Source organism: Hyla sarda, chromosome 5, assembly GCF_029499605.1.
Source record: "Hyla sarda isolate aHylSar1 chromosome 5, aHylSar1.hap1, whole genome shotgun sequence".
NCBI lineage: Eukaryota > Metazoa > Chordata > Amphibia > Anura > Hylidae > Hyla > Hyla sarda.
This window is the reverse complement of record NC_079193.1, coordinates 206,964,823-206,985,011: the sequence shown is the minus strand read 5'-3', so window position 1 is coordinate 206,985,011 and position 20,189 is coordinate 206,964,823. Positions and strand designations below refer to the sequence as shown.

The 20,189-nt window shown below is 40.6% G+C and overlaps 1 protein-coding gene across 2 annotated transcripts in view; it reads left to right on the top strand.

Annotated features, from left to right (window-relative positions):
- The window catches only part of PIGN (phosphatidylinositol glycan anchor biosynthesis class N), a 282,876-nt gene that overhangs the window by 57,774 nt on the left and 204,913 nt on the right, over positions 1 to 20,189 (top strand). For both annotated transcript variants that reach the window (XM_056520984.1, XM_056520985.1), the window contains exons 9-12: positions 512 to 552; positions 4,742 to 4,801; positions 14,809 to 14,901; positions 17,825 to 17,880. In XM_056520984.1, coding sequence (XP_056376959.1) covers positions 512 to 552; positions 4,742 to 4,801; positions 14,809 to 14,901; positions 17,825 to 17,880 — 250 coding nt within the window. The remainder of the gene's footprint in view (positions 1 to 511; positions 553 to 4,741; positions 4,802 to 14,808; positions 14,902 to 17,824; positions 17,881 to 20,189) is intronic.

Genomic DNA, 20,189 nt, shown 5'->3' with positions numbered 1-20,189 from the left:
AATTCCACATGTAGAAGGTGAGGCTCACACAGCCATTGACAGCAGCTTAACAGCCACAAAAAACATTATGGGAGATAATGGACATCCCTGTCATCCACACAAACTGGATGAACTCCGTCCACTTTGAATGACTTTGTCATTTACTGCCATGACACACAGAAGATTAGGGGGCATACGACTGAGGTGGAGTATCATGTCTGCCATGTAAGATACCCTGCACCAGTCATCCAGGACAATTTTCTATATCTCTGCTTGCTGGAAATGTATAGAAACATTTTACATATAAATCACTGATAAATATATTGTAGTACTTAGGGGATAGATGCCAGAAGGTATGTCATCACAAAACTGTATATTTTAGAATTTTAGATGTTTAAAACAGTTGCAGAGGTGTTCATAGCCTAGCTGGTGTGAGAGACTGTCACTTTTGTCTCGTTTTACATTGGTTATGGGGAATATGATTGTTTTGGAAATATAGAGTTAACCTGTTTTTTTTTTTTTTCCCCCCCAGAATGGAGTTTGGAGAGATGGAAAAGACTTGATGTCAACCAGGTACAGTTAATTTTTTTTAAAATAAATCCTAAAACATTTTTAGTGGTGCATATCTAGCTACACTACAGTGTTGCTTTCTATATTCATCTCTGCATACTTCCTAATGTATGCCTTATTTCCCATCAATATAAAAACCTTCATTTTTTTAAATGTTCCCAAAGCCTGAAGAAATTCCTTAGTTTGGTTGTTTGCTACAGGAGCTATAACTGAGCTCTGTAATTTGCTATCTTATAGTGCTCATGCTTATCCCTTCTTCCATTTTCATTGTCCTTAGTGCGGTCGTGTAAACTTAAAACTCAGGTTTTGCTCCGAGTTTACAGAAGCCACTACAAAAACTCCATTAGGTTCACAATGTGTAAATGTACATCTAGAGCTATGTACAGTGCAGTTTTACTGAAGACAAAGAAATGACTTATTAGCCAGTATCATTTTATTTTAGCTGAGCAAAAATCTTTATATAATCTTAATTGTGTTTGTTGTAATATTCATTCTCTCCTTATCTGTGCTGATCTCTTGCTTCTTCTCATTAAATAGGAAAGCTGCACACCTTATTAGTAGCTGTCATCTTCTGAGATTTTAGTGCTGATCAGTCCATTCTTTAACAGGCTAGGAGTGTCTGGTGAGCACGGTTTTGTGATTAGAAAACAGGGTTGGCATGGCTGTGTCTTTGTATTGTAATACAGAAATCAGACTCATATTTAAGCCCTGTTTGTCCTTGTCTATGGATTTTGCTTTTCATTTGCACAATCTCTATTTGTGTGATTTGATTATCATTTCTTTTTAACCCCTTAACGACCACGGACGCATATTTACCTCCGTGTCTGGCTTTGTATCTGTGGGGTCCCTGTTGCTATCAGCAACCAGGACCCGTGGCTAATACCATTGGGCTGATGTCCGGTATTAACCCTTTAGATGATCGCGGCGTCTAAAATGGGAGAAATCCGTACCAGTTAGCTCAGAGGAGCTGTTCAGGACTGCCACGGTGAAATCACAGTGTCCCGAAAAGCTGAGAGGACAGCGGGAGGTGTCTTACCTTCTTCCCGACTGTCTGATCGCCGTTTGATTGCTCCAAGCCTGAATTCCAGGCTTTAGCAATCAAGCGCAGAAAACACTGATCAATGCATTCCTGTGGCAATGCATTGAACAGTGCCTGCAATCAGTGTATGCAATGTTACAGCCCCTAGATGGGGCTATAACACTGCATAAAAAAGTTAATAAATGTGATTTAACCCCTTCCCTAATAAAAATCCGAATCACCCCCCTTTTCCCACAAAAAAAAGTGTGGAAATAAAAATAAAAACAAACATATGTGGTATCGCCGCTTGTGTAAATGTCCAAACCATAAAAATATATCGTTAAATAAACCACACGGTCAATGGCGTATTTTTGGTCACCTTTTATACCATAAAGAAAATGAATAAAAAGCGATCAAAAAGTCTGATCAAAACTAAAATGGTACCCATAAAAACCTCAGATCACGGTGCAAAAAAATGAGCCCTCATACCGATAGGAGTCAGAAGATGACAATTCTAAACGTATAAATTTTCCTGCAAGTAGTTATAATTTTTTCCAGAAGTATGACAAAATCAAACCTATATAAGTAGGATATCATTTTAACTGTATGGACCTACAGAATAAAGAGAAGGTGTCATTTTTACCTAAAAATGTACTGCGTAGAAACGAACGCCCCAAAAGTTACAAAATGGCGTTTTTTCTTAAATTTTTTCACACAATGATTTTATTTTCCGTTTCGCCGTAGATTTTTGGGTAAAATGACTGATGTCATTACAAAGTGGAATTGGTGGAGAAAGAAAAAAGCCATCGTCTGGATTTTTAAGTGCAAAATTGAAAGGTTTATGATTTTTAAAATTCAAGGAGGAAAAAACGAAAGTGCAAAAACTGAAAAACGCTATGTCCTTAAGGGGTTGAATAGATTTTTGTATTTTCACTCAGTATATCACCTTGGGCTAATTTTCCTCCTAAAGGAGAAGTCTCATCCGCCAAGATTCTGAAAAACGTAACCACAGTGGTCGGACCCCAGGCGATCTCCTGTATGGGCCCTCCACTCTCCCTGGGAGTGGCGCATCACGACCCCCACCCGAAGAAGGGGCCGCCACACACCCTTTCATGTATCGTATCACCCCCACCCTTTTGCAGTGGAGGTAGCCAGGGTGCTTACCTCTTCCTCAATGGCTGCTGTAAATCTGTATTTGATTGAGCCTGGAGCAGGCTAAACCAAATGAGCACAAATCACACAGATCAATGAAATTCTATGGAACTGCATTGATATGTATGAGGAATCTAATGATTCCTTCTTAAAGTCCCCTAAGGGACTAATAAAGTGTTAAAAAAAAAAAATTAAAAAAAGTTTAAAAAACACACGTTAACCCCTTCCATATTAAAAGTTCACATCGCCCCTTTTTCCATTTTCCATATAAAAACATAATAAAAATAAACGTATTTGCTATTGCCGCATGCGTAATTGTCCGAACTATTAAGACCTTATTTATATACTATTTTGGTTGAAATTTTGTGTAATATTTGTGTACCAGGACAAGTGGATTTTCATGAGGGATAAGTAGATTGTGTTCCGTTTTAGTCCCTTGGACAAGTCGATTTTTTTTTTTTTTTATTTCCACACCCCTGTGTTGCTATGAAAGGTCATACTTTAAAGAGTTATCCAGGAATAGAAAAACAGAGCAAATTTCTTTAAAAAAACGCTTCCCATCTGTCTCCAGGTGGGGGGTGTTTCTGCAGCTCAGTTTCATTAAAGTGAATGGAGCTAAGTTGTAATACCACACAAAACCTCTTGACAGACATAGAGCTTTTTTTAAAAAAAAGAAATTAGCTCTGGTTTTCTATTCCTGGATACCCTCTTTAACTATATTCAGGTAGGTGGTACATGTCAAAGTAACATCCACATGAATACCAGGATCCACACAGCCGGTCATTCAATCAGTGGCTTAGGTTGGACCTCGCTGCTTCCGCTGATTGAATTGCGGCCATGTGATGTCATCCAAACTCACAAGCAACAGACAATGGAAACTGGGTTCCATGATTCTGTCGTCAGGGTGGGAGCGAGGAAACTAAGAGAGTTTTTTTGTTGTTGTTGTTTTTTTTTCTTCTGTGCCCCTCCCAGAGCCGATTTTACAGAGGGTTCAATTACCAGAGTACACCTTTAAAGGAGAACTACGGGATTGAGAATTTTATCCCCTATCCTAAGGATAGGGGATAAGTTTCAGATCGCGGGGGGTCCGACCGCTGGGGCCCCCCACAATCTCCCGTATGGGGCCGTGGCTCTCTGCATAGAGAGCGCGTGTCGACCACCGCACGAGGCGGCTGCTGACACACGCCCTCCATTTACTGCTATGGGAGAGCCGAAGCGCTGCTTTCCGGCTCTCCCATAGCAGTGTATGGAGGGGGTGTGTCGGCCGCTGCTTCGTGCGGTGGTCAACATGCCCTCTCTAACCAGAGAGCCGTGGCCCCATACGGGAGATCGCGGGGGGCCCCAGCGGTCGGACCCCCGCGATCTGAAACTTATCCCCTATCCTTAGGATAGGGGATACATTTTTCAATCCCGTAGTTCTCCTTTAATGCATTCTAGTGCAATTTCTTCACCAGTTAAATGATACATAAGAAAACGTAATTCATTAGACTAGGCCAATTTCTTCTATTGCACTATAGTCCAAGTCATATGTTCACATGCCCATCTTAGGTGCCTTCGGCAGTGGACAGGGGTCAGCATGGGCACTTTGATCGATCTTCAGAAACAAACATATCCTACCAATGCTAGCACAATGATAGGTATGAATGCATACATGCAGCATGAGCTGAACGCCAAGATGATCACATATTCTCTAAAGTTGATTTCCCTTTCCCATGTATTGAGCAGGGATTAAGAACGTGCAATTTACTTGGAGCATGAAATGGGAGCATAATGGTTAACATGAGGCATTTTATTACCGTGTTCCTCCACATTCAAGACATTATGAGATGCTAAGCTTTATGACCACAAGCGATTAATTTATGGGCAGTTTATAATGAAATATATTTAGTAATATTAATATTATCTTGCTAAATGTTTCTGAGAAATAATGAAATAAATATTTGTTCACATGGTGTAGTCATGTTTACATAAAAGCTTTCACAATTTATTTATTCTATATTATTTAATATTTTTGTTTTTCAGGCAGACGTGGCTCCACTGATGTCAGCTCTTATCGGAATCTCTTACCCGTTGAATTCTGTGGTAAATCTTTGACACTTATAAAAAGTTTGATTGTTCATTCGTGGTTTGCTGGCCCTATTATACAAGGTGATGCTGGCCTGTTCTGATGATACTCACCCTCTGTAATACGGCCCTTATCTATATATATAAAACTCAATGGCCCTCATTTACTTAGAAAATCGGGTTGTAAGTCTATGTTGCTTTTTTCCCCTGGTATTTATTATTATGTTGCATCCTGTTTGTCGCACGTGGGTTTTGTTGGTTTTGGTTTCCAATTCCTCTGAGTTGTCGGGAAAAAATCCACAACAATTCAACAAATTCGGGTTCGAAACCTTTATAAATACTTGGGAAAGCTCAGAAATGTCGGGTTACGCCCCTTTTTCGGGTTTGGGAGAATCCACATCGGGTCCGTCGGGAAAAAATGTTGCATCGTGTCGCAGACTGGCGCACGATGTCTGCGACATGGCGCAGACAAAGATGCGCCAAAAAAAACCTGACAAAAGAAGTCGGGTTTAGAATAGTAAATGAGGGCCAATGTGTGTGTGTGTGTGTGTGTGTGTGTATATGTATGTGTGTATGTTCCAGCATCACGTCCAAACAGCTAAAGATATTAACATGAAACTTGACACACATGTTACTTATATGTCAACAACAAACATAATATAGGTGATTTAACCCTTACTCACCCCCATTTGCCAGGGGCGGGGTTTATGTTTAAAGTCCCATACAAGTCAATGGGAAATATGTTACTGCATAACTTCCAAACGGCTTGAGATATTATGATAATACTTGGTCACGTGTTACTTATATGTTCACTTAAAATATAGGATAGTTAATTTAACCCTTAACTACCCCCATTTGTGAGGGTCGGGGTTTTTGTTTAAAGTCCCATGCAAATCAATGGGAAATGTATGTTCTCACATAACTTTCGTATGGCTGGAGATATTTCAATAACTGGTACACATATTACGGAGGTCGGGATAGGAGGTCGGGATAGGAGGTCGGGATAGGAGGTCGGGATAGGAGGTCGGGATAGGAGGACGGGAAAGGAGGACGGGAAAGGAGGACGGGAAAGGAGGACGGGAAAGGAGGACGGGAAAGGAGGACGGGAAAGGAGGACGGGAAAGGAGGACGGGAAAGGAGGACGGGAAAGGAGGACGGGAAAGGAGGACGGGAAAGGAGGACGGGAAAGGAGGACGGGAAAGGAGGACGGGAAAGGAGGATGGGAAAGGAGGACGGGAAAGGAGGACGGGAAAGGAGGACGGGATAGGAGGTCGGGAAAGCAGGTTAGGAGGTCGAGATAGGAGGTCGGGATAGGAGGACGGAATAGGAGGACGGGATATGACAACAATATATGAGGACGGGATATGAAGTCATAAGCTTCCTCCTTTGTTTATTTTCCTCTCCAACAAGGATTAGGAAGGAAAAAACGGGCAACGCTGGGTACTCAGCTAGTTCTTAATAAAATGCATTAAGGTGAAGCTGCTAGAAGAGATATAAGCTGTGGGTTTGTGAGTGCAATTTTTTTTTGTTATGCGTTTGCAGTTATGTTAAAAGGGTCTTCCAGGCTAAAATGATGGATAGCCTATACTCAAAATAGGTAATCAATCTCTGCACCCCTGTCAATCAGCTGTTCGGTGCGCACTCTACACACTAAATGGGACTGGAAGCAATTGACTTAGTTCAGAGTGTCATGGCCAAGGCTGGCTCTGGCAGCTCAGCTCCCGTTCAAGTGCAGTAACGTGGCATGACCACTAGTCAGTGATTAAAGTCAACTGATTCTTGCCTTGTTCACTGTGTAGTATGGGCACTGAACAGCTGATGGATGGGGGGGTGCCAATTTAGTGATTAATTACCTATTCTGTGGATAGCCATAATAAACCTTTACATTTATAATATAATATAAAGGGCGTCAAACTTTTTCTTTTTTTTTTTGCAGTACAACGGCAGTCATTTAGACGGGTCATAATGAATCCTGATAGACCCCATTATAATCAATGGGGTCCGTTATTTGCTGAGAGAATAGCGGGAGAAAAAGACGGTGCGAGCACAATTTTTTCTCCCGCTATTTGCAATCTGAAAACCACAGGCTTCACACTGACTGAGACAACCGGCAGTGTGAATGTAGCATAAGCAGAATAATCATATCCAGGACTATCAGATCCTAGAGAACGTGGACATGTTCTATGACAAGTTACAGAGGTTAAGTTTAAAGGACAAGTCTCAAAAACGTATCCCCTATCTGAAGGGCCCCTCTGCGATCTCCTGTTTGGAGCCTGGTGCGCTAGCACAGGAGCACCTCTCGACCCCCGCCCAAAGCGGCGGCCTCCACGCCACCTCCATATAGTTCTGTGGTAGAGCCATTCAGCAATCATTGGCTCTCCCAAAGAGCTATATGGAGGGGGCGTGGCGGCCTCTGCTTTGGGTGGGGGTCGTAACGTGCTCCTGTGCTAGCGCATCGGGGCTCCGGAAAGGAGATTGCGCCGGGCCCCAGCACTCGAACCCCCCGCGATTTAAAACTTATCCCCTATCCTTTGAATTTTTGATCATGAGACTTGTCCTTTAAATGGAAACTCAAAGAGGGCCTGAAGGAAAAGGGTGGTACATGACACAAGGATTCAAATTTTTTTAATTCCTGTGTCATGCACCACCCTCTAAAGCCCTGCAATAGGCATTACACAATGTACTAGTTTCTGTAAGCTATAAATGTCAGTTTCATCACCTACAATTGTCCAGTCCTTTATTATTTAACACTGTGCACATAGAAGGCTGATTTGTACAGACTGTTAGCTATTTTGCAGTCTCTTACTAATGTGTGTATCTCGTGGGATATACTTCCTGATGTGTATAGAAGATCTCTCAATGTGAAACTGGGGCTTTGTACAGTAAGTGTATGACTGGTATAACAATGTGGGACATGATGTTACTGTATTAATAAATAATAATCCCTCTGCTGGAATACTTAGGATGGATTCCGTAAAATGCACTTTATGATTTTGCTCTGCTTACCCTGAAGAAGTCGGATTTAGCTGTAAGGACATATGCTGCTTAGAAAATATTTGGTGTATAAAAGAGGAATGCTGCTTTGTTTGTGAGCATAAAGAATTGGCATAAATGATGTGGAAATCAAATGTAAATGTATATTTATTTCATACAAGTATCAGAGTTTTGCATAAAATAGGTATATTATTATGATTTACTTTGTTGCCCTACTTTTTATTATATTAATTGGATGTAATTATATAACAGAATGAATTTGTGCACATGTTGTCTTTATTTTTAAAGATGAAAGATTTTCTTTACAGTAAGATAAAACAGTAGGTTGTGCTAATCTCTTAAATTCGACCTATCAGCAGGTTTCTATTTATTTAAGGGGTACACCGCCCCTAAACAACTTATCCCCTATCCAAAGGATAGGGGATAAGATGTCTGATCGCAGGGGGTCCGGACGCTGAGTGAACTCTGCTCCATGCCGGATGACAGGAGACCACCGCCGTCACGCCCCCTCCATTCATGTCTATGGGAGGGGGCATGATTGCTGTGTACTATCCGCCACGCCCCCTCCCATAGGCATGAATTGAGAGGGCGTGACATGACATCACAAACACGGAAGCCCTAAGCTTCCGTGTTCAGTACGTCCGCAGTGCCGGCTGGGAGATCGCGGGGGTCTCAGTGGCAGGGGGATAAGATTTTTACGGGCGGAGTACCCCTTTAAAGTAAGGGCATGGCTGTATAGGGCTTTTGACCCTAAATCCATACATACCTCTCTTAGTTAACTGAGTTAGCTGAAATGTCATATTTTCAGATCCCCATAAAGGGGTTATCCAGGAAAAAAACTTTTTTTATATATATCACCTGGCTCCAGAAAGTTAAACAGATTTGTAAATTACTTCTATCAAAAAAAATCTTAATCCTTTCAGTAGTTATGAGCTTCTGAAGTTAAGGTTGTTCTTTTCTGTCTAAGTGCTCTCTGATGACACGTGTCTCGGGAACCGCCCAGTTTAGAAGAGGTTTGCTATGGGGATTTTCTTCTAAACTGGGCGGTTCCAGAGACATGTCATCAGAGAGCACTTAGACAGAAAAGAACAACCTTAACTTCAGAAGCTCATAAGTACTGAAAGGATTAAGATTTTTTTAATAGAAGTAATTTACAAATCTGTTTAACTTTCTGGAGCCAGTTGATATATAAAAAAAAGTTTTTTCCTGGAATACCCCTTTAAGGACTCAGCCCATTTTTCGTTTTCGCACTCCTCCCGTTCATAAAATCATAACATGTTACATTTTGCACCTACAAACCCATATAAGAGCTTGTTTTTGCATCACCAATTGTACTTTGTAATTACGTCACTTATTTTATAACATAATCTGCGGCAAAACAAAAATATTTTTGGCGTGAAATAAAAAAAATGCCAATTTGCAACTTTTTAGAGCTTTTGTTTCTACGCAGTGCACTTTTCGGTAAAATGACACCTTATCTTTATTCTGAATGTCCATAAGGGTACAAGGATACCTAATTTATGTAGGTTTTATTTTATTTTACTACTTTAAAAAATTATAACTACTTGCACCAAAATTAGTATTTTTTTAATTGTCATCTTCTGACCCCTATAACTTTTTTATTTTTCCGCATACGGGGAGGTATGAGGGCTAATTTTTTGGTGCCTTGGTCTGCAGTTTTTATTGGTACCATTTTTGTTTTGATGTCCAGCACTGCAGGTCCAGAGCAAGGAAGCCGTTTATTGCATAAGAACACACGGATACCAAACGTGGATCACAAGTGACGCGTTTCGGTGAGCTCTCTCGCCTTAGTCGTACAAAGAAATATTAAGATCCTTCTGGTCTATATAGGGGACAGCGGCCCCACCCCCCACCAGGTGAAAACACCTGAGTGGTGTGGGCGGGGCCACTCCCCTCCCACACAGACACAGACTAAATGTACAATACACACAGAAAAAATTTGCGCCAGTATATTATATACAACAATAAATATAGTGGGTATACAAAAATAAAAATAAATTATTACAAAATGCGCGATTTTAGCTGTGAAATGTACAAAAATAGTAAATACACAGTTCAATGGAAAATATGTAAAATTATAAACATATTGATCAAAACCCCCCACCAGTGAAAATTATGCAAATGAATACAGTAAATGTTACACCATATATTACTGAATAAGTAACATAACCAATAATGTGCGTGTAAAACAAAAAATAACAAAAGAAAAAGGGGGTATAAACAAAAAGTAAAAACCTGTGTGTGTGAACGAGTCTCTAATCATACCAACATATATTAGCAAGTAATGAGAGAGTCGTTCACACAGCAAAGTTGGAGAAAGGAATCCGATGGAAAAACTCATGCACCAGATCAAAAATATGAAAATCTAAAATGACAAGATTAAATTTATATAGTATAGGGTGCAGAATGATCATCGGAACCACAAAATAAGGACAACTTAAGGGTGATCACTGGATACATAAAGCATAAGTAAAAAGAAAAAAACATGTACCTAGAGTAATTAAATATGGATAGCGCATACAAATATATGACTGTTACTTCTGCACTATTAGATCCAGTGATAACCCTATAATTGGAAGAGGTCCGTATAATAGTAACTCATGTTGTTAGAAGGGGACAAGTGGGAACAGGAGGCAATAACGCACAATCTCACCACACCCTGTCTGGGACTAGTAATATAACATGGTGCCTTGCCTCCTGTTCATACCTGTCGGGAATCTAGTGCCCAATTTGAGGATCCAATAGACCTCTCGGTTCAAAAGCTTCCTCCTATGATCTCCTCCTCGTATTGGGGCTGTGACCTTCTCAATGCCTTGGACATATAGACTCTGGAAAGAGCCTGCATGATATTCTGCACAGTGTCTACTAACCATAGATGTGTGGTGGGAGTTGAAATGTGGGATGTCCGACAGATGCCTCCGAACTCTCACTTTGAGGGCACCCGTCGTACACCCCACGTATTGGATGTTGCACTCCCGGCACGTGATACAATATACTACATTTTTGTTTTGATGGGACTTTTAGATCGCTCTTTATTAATATTTTTATGGTATATGAAGTGACCAAAAATGCACAATTTTTTTTTTATGTGTACGCCAACGATCGTGCAGTTTAGCTACCCTTATATATTAATAGTTCGGACATTTATACATGCGGCGGTACCACATATGATTTATTTTTATTTTTTATTACATAATTTTATAAAAAAAATGGGAAATGGGGGGTAATTCAAACTTTTCTGATTGCATATACTGATCAATGTTATGCCATAGCATGGCATTGATCAGTGTTATCGGTGTTCTGCTGCTCCAGCCTTCATGGCAGGCTTGGAGCAATAGATGACCGATCGAACATTGAGAAGCCAGGTAAGTGCCCTCTCGCCGTCCTCTCAGCTGATCGGGACATCGCGATTTCATTGCGATAGTCCAGTTGAGCTGCAGGGTTTCTTTCACTTTCATTTTAGATGTCGCAATCAGCTTTGATCACTGTGTCTTAAGGGTTAATGCCGGCCATCGGCCTGCTCGCTGATGCCCAGCATTAAAGGGGTACTCCGGTGAAAACCTTTTTTCTTTAACTTTCTGCCACCAGTTGATTTAAAACATATTTGTAAATTACTTCTATTAAAAAATCTTAATCATTCCTGTACTTATTAGCAGCTGAATACTACAGAGGAAATTCTTTTCTTTTTGGAATGCTGTCTGATGACATCACGAGCACAGTTCTCTCTCCTATCCCGTCTTCCTATCCCGTCTTCCTATCCCGTCTTCCTATCCCGTCCTCCTATCCCGTCCTCCTATCCCGTCCTCCTATCCCGTCCTCCTATCCCGTCCTCCTATCCCGACCTCCTATCCCGACCTCCTATCCCGACCTCCTATCCCGACCTCCTATCCCGACCTCCTATCCCGACCTCCTATCCCGACCTCCTATCCCATCCTCCTATCCTGACCTCCTATGTCGACCTCCTATCCCAACCCATAATATGTGTACCAGGTATTGAAATATCTCCAGCTGTACGGAAGTTATGTGGGAACATATATTTCCCATTGATTTGCATGGGACTTTAAACAAAAACCCCGACCCTCACAAATGGGGGTAGTTAAGGGTTAAATTAACTATCCTATATTTTAAGTGGACATATAAGTAACACGTGACCAAGTATTATCGAAATATCTCTAGCCTTTTGGAAGTTATGCAGTAACATATATTTCCCATTGACTTGTATGGGACTTTAAACATAAACCCTGCCCCTGGCAAATGGGGGTGAGTAAGGGTTAAATCCCCTATCCTATGTTTGTTGTTGACATATAAGTAACAAGTGTACCAAGTTTAATGTTAATATCTTTAGCCGTTTGGACGTGATGCTGGAACATACACACATACACACATACACACATACATACATACACACACACGTTGAGTTTTATATATATATATATATGTATAGATAAAAGATCCACTTTCTCAACGTGAAATTGTAACATATATCAATTCCAGTCAGGAGTAATAAAATCCAGCTCCATGGGATAAAATAATGTCTGTAATAATTTGACCTATATTGAAGTTAGTGCCATGAGATAGCAGACAGCAGCTTCACAACCACTGAACTCTTTGAGAAAATATTACAGTAATTTAAAATTGTATTTCTCTAATGGCTTCTCTTGCAGTCACATTGCAATGTATTCCATTGGTGGGTCTGGTGTTTTGGCTCCAATAAAAGAATAGCCTGAAGTGCTATTCTTATTACAGAGAAACAAAAAAACACGATTGTTTGGGTTCTCTTAAAAAGTCATTAAAGGTGGCCATACATGGCATAGCATCATTTAAGGTGGCCATACACTTTCAGTAACAGTTGACCGAACTTTCATTTGACCAAGAGTTATCTCTCTTGATCTCCCCATACCCAGGAATGTTCAGCACAGCCGAACATTCATGTTTCCTCTATGGAAAAGAGTAAGGGTAAAAGCTGGTGCTGGCTTATCCCTTCAAAAACAAAAGGTTTGGGCAGTAAAAATTATACACACCCGACCCTTCTCACCACTAACATAGTCTGTCAGTAGGGGGTCAGGAGGTTACCTTACAGTTCATACAGTTGGTTAAACCTGCTGACAGTGGTGGGTTTTGCCGACTTTATATGTTGTATGCGCACCATAATGGTACAGACAGACTCAGAGGTAAGCTCAGTAGTTACCATTTTTAAATAATCCAAATAGTGAAGAGAGAAAGAGGGGGAAGCTTCTTTCTCTCTTCACTATTTGGATTGTTTGATGTACTTGTACCCAGATAGCACCAACCATGCTCTCATCAACAGCTCCCCGCATCATAGTGCTCTAATATCCTAAGTATAATTCAGGTGTCCGTCTAGGAGACGTGGGCAGTGCCAAGTGTATTATCTTGCAGTGTGGACAGAGAAAATGCTTTTCTTTTTGGATTTCTCTTCTGTCACGACTACAGTGCTCTCTGCTGACCTCTGCTGTCCATTTTAAAAAAAAACTGTCCAGAGCAGCATATGTTTGCTATGGGGATTTTCTCCTGCTCTGGACAGTTCGTAAATTGGACAGCAGAGGTCAGCAGAGAACACTGTGGTCGTGACAGAAGAGAAATCCAAAAATAAATAATTTCCTCTGTAGTATACAGCCCCCAAAAAGTACTAGAAGGTTTAATGGGCACTGTCAGATTCAACAACTTTTTATATGTTGTACATCTTGGCAAAACATTAACCTTTCTAATATAATTCATAAAAAATAATTAATTACTTTTGAATAGAAATCATGGCTTATAAAATAAAGGCTTTATCCAAGGTGAAACACTGGCATGGACAAAGTCCAGGGGGGGGGGGTCTAGCACCCCTCTGTGCTCTCTTCTGTCTGTCCTATCAGGCAGGAGAGAGCACAGAGCAGTGCTATCGGACAGGAGAGAGCACAGAGGAGTGCTATCGGACAGGATAGAGCACAGAGGAGTGCTATCAGACAGGAGAGAGCACAGAGGAGTGCTATCGGACAGGAGAGAGCACAGAGCAGTGCTGTCGGACAGGAGAGAACACAGAGGAGTGCTATCAGACAGGAGAGAGCAAGGAGGAGTACAGAGGAGTACTATCAGACAGAGCACAGAGGAATACCATCAGACAGGAGAGAGCACAGAGGAGTACCTTCAGACAGGAGAGAGCACAGAGGGGTGCTATCAGACAGGAGATAGCACAGAGGAGTGCTATCAGACAGGGGAGAGCACAGAGGAGTCCTAACAGACAGGAGAGAGCACAGAGAAGTGCTATCAGACAGGAGAGAGCACAGAGGAGTATTATCAGACAGGAGAGAGCACAGAGGAGTATTATCAGACAGGAGAGAGCACAGAGGAGTATTATCAGACAGGAGAGAGCACAGAGGAGTATTATCAGACAGGAGAGAGCACAGAGGAGTATTATCAGACAGGAGAGAGCACAGCAGAGTGCTATCAGACAGGAGAGAGCACAGAGGAGTTCTAGCCCACCCTCACTCACTGTACTTTGTTTATGCCTGTGCTTCAGCTTGGACAAAGCCATGATTTTATAAGCCATGATTTCTATACAAAGGAAATACAATTTTCCTATGATGTTTATTAGAAAGGTTAATGTTCTGCCAAGATGTACAACATATCAAAAGTTTTTGTATCTGACCGTGTCCATTTAATGTAATGGAAACATGCTACAGTTAGTTTACTGATTGCCTATATGAAGTAGAGATACAGATGCAAAAAAAAATTAATATATATATATACCGTATTATACCATATAATCTTCTGGGAACCTAGTAAATTCTCTCATAAAAGGAATTTATCATCATACGATACCTTAATTTATATAAGATGTGGTTTCATTGGAAAAGCTGATGCGTCCGTTTGATGTGTTAGATCTTTCTTTTTGTCTTTCTTGCTTATTTGATTCTACTGGAGAATCTTGCTGGTTGTTTTACTGTCTAAGCAGTGTGATTAATGAAGTGAACTCAGCTCACATTGTTCTCATGTGTTATTGCTTGCAGGGAATTTTGCCTGTGGAGTATATTAACAGCAGCAATCTCTTTAAAGCAGAGAGCATGCTTACTAATGCTCTTCAGATTTTGGAGCAGTTCAAGGTAAGCAATTATTCTTTAGAGTGGCTTGTCTAAAATTCTTATCAAGTGGACTAAGAAATTAAAGTGTACCTGTCATTTGCAAAAACTTTTAACATAATGTAGATAAGAACATATGTATATTTGTAATATACATTGGTTAAAAAAAAATGCTGTCTTGTATGTGCAGCTATTGCCTGTGTGTCTCTGTGCAGAGACAAAATACAGGAAGTGTGGGCAGGACTAGCATGGCTCTGTGACATACCCCGGATCACAAACTAGGCAGATTGACAAGCCAGGAACCTGCACATTTCCCCCGCGTCAGCACTACACGTAGGCAGTATTATCACCACACACATTATCGCCATACTGTTACTGACCAAATTCTGTGTACTGAGATCAATATTACCAATACCCTATACAAGGAGAAATATTATCACCATACATGTTACCACCACACTGTTCTAACTAAATCCTGTATACTGGGACCCATACTACATGTATACAAGAGGCAATAATATCTTCATACATATTATCATCATACTGTTGCTGCACAAATCCTGTATACTGAGACTAATATTACCAATAACACCAGTATACAAGGTAGGAATATTATCACCTTGCATGATTCCATCATACTGTTACTGACCAAAACCTGCATACTGAGACCAATAATACCAGCATACGAAGAGCAATATTATTGTCATACTGTTACTGACCAAAACCTGTATACAAAGTATGCAAGGAGAATATTATCACCATATTTATTGTCAACATACTGTAACTGACAAGATCCAATATAGTGACACCAATATAAAAGTAGGAAAATTGTCAACATATTGATTACCATCAAATCCATGGATAAAGCCGTCAGCGAAACACGTGTCAGGGGTCTATGGAGTGGTCTGTATGGTGTATCTTTACTTCCATTACTTATGCTTTGTGGGTCTTGCATGTTTACTGCATGTTTATTGTATTTTATTATCTATTCTAGTGTGATATCTTGGGATAGTTTAAGGGATTAGTGTATACAATTCTCTGTCTCCCCTTTTCTGTTTGCTATATGCTGACCCTTTTATAAGTGTGTTTTACCTATACCTCACTTGTATATATTTTGTGTACGTTCACTATATTGACCACCTCATATCTTGTATTTTCTGGTATGTATATCTTGTCGGACACATTTCATGCACTATGTAATTTTTAATATATGTTTGTTTTAAATATTTTCAATAAACAAAGATTTTAATGACGCAGTTTGGTGTAACATATTTTCTGTTCTTATAGTAGGGGTTGTTATGCCTATGGAATGTTCCCTTGTTTTTGGATGGTAATGTAATAGGTTTTATCAAAGATAGCTGTTTTAAAGCAAAAGCAAAAATTTCCTGAATATTTGTACAATGAAATCCATATTCACATGTAATTCTACTAACACTCTAAGTCTCAGACACACTTACTAACCTCTCATGCAGTCTCCCTTCTCCAATAGGTGGCTACTATACTCACAGCCAATAGGAGAAGGCTGCGGGGAAAACATTCTTTTTATTGGCAGAATGAGAGTTTGTTCTGTTGTGTTCCCCTTTTCTCCTGTCATACTGTACAGTACTGTGAAGATGCTCCTCTCCCCCTGGTTCAGACTCATTCGCAGGAACACATATAGAGTGAATTAAGAGTGAATTAAAAGCCACTGAAATGCCTTGGTCCCATCCCCTTGTGGGGATCTTTGGATTAAACTATAGTAGGGCAAGGAAACAGTTTTCACATAAGAAAATGATGGTTTGTTTTTACCAGTCATCGTTCTTAAAGGGTACCTCTCATCAAATAAACTTTTGATATATTTTAGATTAATGAATGTTGAATAACTCTCCAATAGCATGTTAATGAAAAATATGCTTCTTTCTATTGTATTTTTCCCGATCAGTCCTGTCAGCAAGCATTTCTGACTCATTCTGGAGTCCTAAACACTCAGAGCTGCCAGCCTGCTTTGTTCACAGCCAAACAGGCTGTGAACAAAGCAGGCTGGCAGCTCTGAGTGTTCTCCTTTGTGAACAAAGCAGACTGGCAGCTCGTAGTGTTTAGGACTCCAGCATGAGTCTGAAATGCTTGCTGCCAGGACTGGTAGTGAGACCCCTAGTGGTCATTTCTTCAAAGTGGAAAATGAAATAGAAAGAAGCATATTTTTTATAACATGCAATTGTGAAGTTATTCTGCATACATTAATCTATAATATATCAAAAGTTTTTTTGATGAGAGGTACCCTTTAAGGATACCAGATAGAGATTTTTTGAGATTAAAAAGTGCAGAAAGACCTCTCTCTAAGATTTGTTTATTGTAGACACTAGGGGGTGCGATGGGGCCACTAGACACCAGGGATGACCAGCATTTAATGTGTAAATACCATTCAAATGTTTGATTAATATCCGTTGTCTGTCATTACCAGCAGATGTCTTCTGCTGATAGCAGCCGGGTATCTTTCGATTATGGGGTGGACTGGACTCCCGAGTCTGCTCTGTACAAAAGAGCCCATCTCAATATGTACATGTACGTCATGGGTCGGGAAGGGCTTATGACTAATGTATATTATGTAATTAGATGATAATTAAGAGACAATTAAGAGACCACTGCTGCTTTTTCTTAAATCAGCATCTCTACATGTAGATCAATCCACTTAAATCTACCAATGAGGCCACAAATATATACACAATGAGCTAAAATGTTTACTTTTATTAAAGGTCACAATAAAAAGACATCTCTACATGTAGGGCGGCATTTCCATTCCACTGTCTTTTAAATTCCAACACAGGCGCACATCGGTTACCTTCATTTCACTACCTGAACCAAATCTAATTTAATGAGGGAAAAGTATAAAAGCGATTACATTTTTTACAATTTTTTATTATAAACTGTGTACCTGATGATAAAATTTTTTTTATTTTTTTTTTTTCAGGTGAAAATGGCACAGAAAAAACAAACCACATTGTCATTTCTTTTTTCACCTTTTAGGTAGGTGATTTATTTTATTTTATTAATTTGCAATTATTAATCTTAAACTGCTTTAATGTGTATACTGTATGCTTACATTTGATTTAACTGTTCAGGTTTATTAAAATATATTATTTTCGTCTTCAGACTTTCTTTAACATCACATTTTGGTTTTTAACAAATTGAATAAAAATTAATCAGAATGCTGATGAACAGTGGCTATAACTGCTATTGCATAGGTCATCAGAAAATCATAAACTTGAAATCAATTGGGCTGTAAATATTTATTATTATTACAATTACATCAGCATTAAATTTAAAATAGATCTGTCACCGTAATAAGCTTCCCTAAGGGCAGCATTTTGTGGGAACAATTTTGACGTACGATAAGGTGAGATGACTTTTGTCTGGCATAATAATTTATATTCCATTATCAGAATTAATTCCTGGGAAGGCTAAAAGAGGATCAACAAAAGATGCAATTTGTAAACACATTTGTATCAATAGCTATCAGAGACATTTTTTGGAATTTTTATTTGTTACTATATCCTCACCATCCTAAGTAAAAAAAAATAGAATTTCTATATTCCTTTATAGCCATGAGTAAATTACAACTGTTAATAAGACAGCTGGATTACAGTATACCTGGCATTTAGTTGCCCAGTATGAAAATTTTGCAGAGTTTTTCAGCATGATTTTTCGTGCTGAATACACCACCCTCGGCTTATACTCAAGTGAACTCTCCGCCCTCAGTGGTCTTCAACCTGCGGACCTCCAGATGTTTCAAAACTACAACTCCCAGCAACATCGGGCAGCCATCGGCTGTCCTGGCTTGCTGGGAGTTGAAGTTTTGAAACATCTGGAGGTCCGCAGGTTGAAGACCACTGCGGCCTTCGACATCATCCAGCCCCCCCCCCCCCCCTCACCCCCTTTAGTTCTGTACTCACCTCTGCTCGGCGGGACATTACGGTGCACTGGTCCGGGCCATCTGTGCTGCAGAGACAGTCCAGTGCGGAGGGAAAGTCATTCCGGGCTGTCCATCTTCACCGGGGGGGCCTCTTCTCCGTGCTTAGGGCCCGGCCCTGGAATAGTCACGTTGCCTTGACGACGACGCACAGGGACGTTCATGAGTAACGTCCCTGTGCGTCGTTGTCAAGGCAACGTCTCTATTCCGGGCGCGGAGAAGAGGCCCCCCCGATGAAAATGGACAGCCCGGAACGACTATCCCTCCGCACCGGACTGTCCCTGCAGCACAGGTGAGAGGGGGAGGCTGGATGATGTCGAAGGCCGCAGTGGTCTTCAACCTGCGGACCTCCAGATGTTTGAAAACTACAACTCCCGATGGCTGCCCGGGCTTGCTGGGAGTTGTAGTTTTGAAACATCTGGAGGTCCGCAGGTTGAAGACCACTGTATCAGACATTGACAAGCGGTGATGATGAAGGGGTGGGGGGGGGGGGGCTAATGACATGTGGTGATGATGAAGGGGGGGTGTGATGATGACAAGGGGATGATGAAGGGGGGGTGTGGGATGATAAGGGGATGATGATGAAGGGAGGGTGGGATGATAAGGGGATGATGACAGGCGGTGATGATGAAGGGGGGGCGGGATGATGACAGGCAGTGATGTTGAATGGGGGGTGGGATGATGATGGGGGGGATGATGACAGGCAGTGATGATGAAGGGGGGGTGGGGATGATGACAGGCAGTGATGATGAAGGGGGGGGTGGGATGATGACAGAGGGGGGGATGATGACAGGCGGTGTTGATGATGAGGGTGTTAATGACGGGGGTCTGGATGATGACAGGGGGGATGATGTATTTCCCACCCTAGGCTTATAGTCCAGTCAATAACTTTTCCTGGGTTTTTGGGGTGAAGTTAGGGGCCTCGGCTTATATTCGGGTCAGCTTATACTCGAGTATATACGGTAGTTATTTAGTGAAGTGGGAGACAGACAGCTGTGAGACAGTCTTTGTTGGAACAATAACAGGTTTCATATTGGGTATTACTCAACTTTAAAAGAAAGCATTATAACCACAAAACAAATTAAAACAATTGGTCACAGCTTGAAAAGATTATTTTCCCATTAATAGTTTTTATTTTAATAAAAGAACAAGAATAAACAAACAATAAGGGTGAAATGGACACCAAATATGCCAGATGGACAAAGGTCCAAACCACAAATAATTTTTATTTGCGATGAGCACAAAATGCAGAAAGAACATAGAAGTAAACCAATCAAAGGTCATTAATGGAGGGACCAAGGTGGAGCCTTGTAGGTAGAATGAAATTCATGATAAACTGATGCAACAACAATATAATAAAGCACAT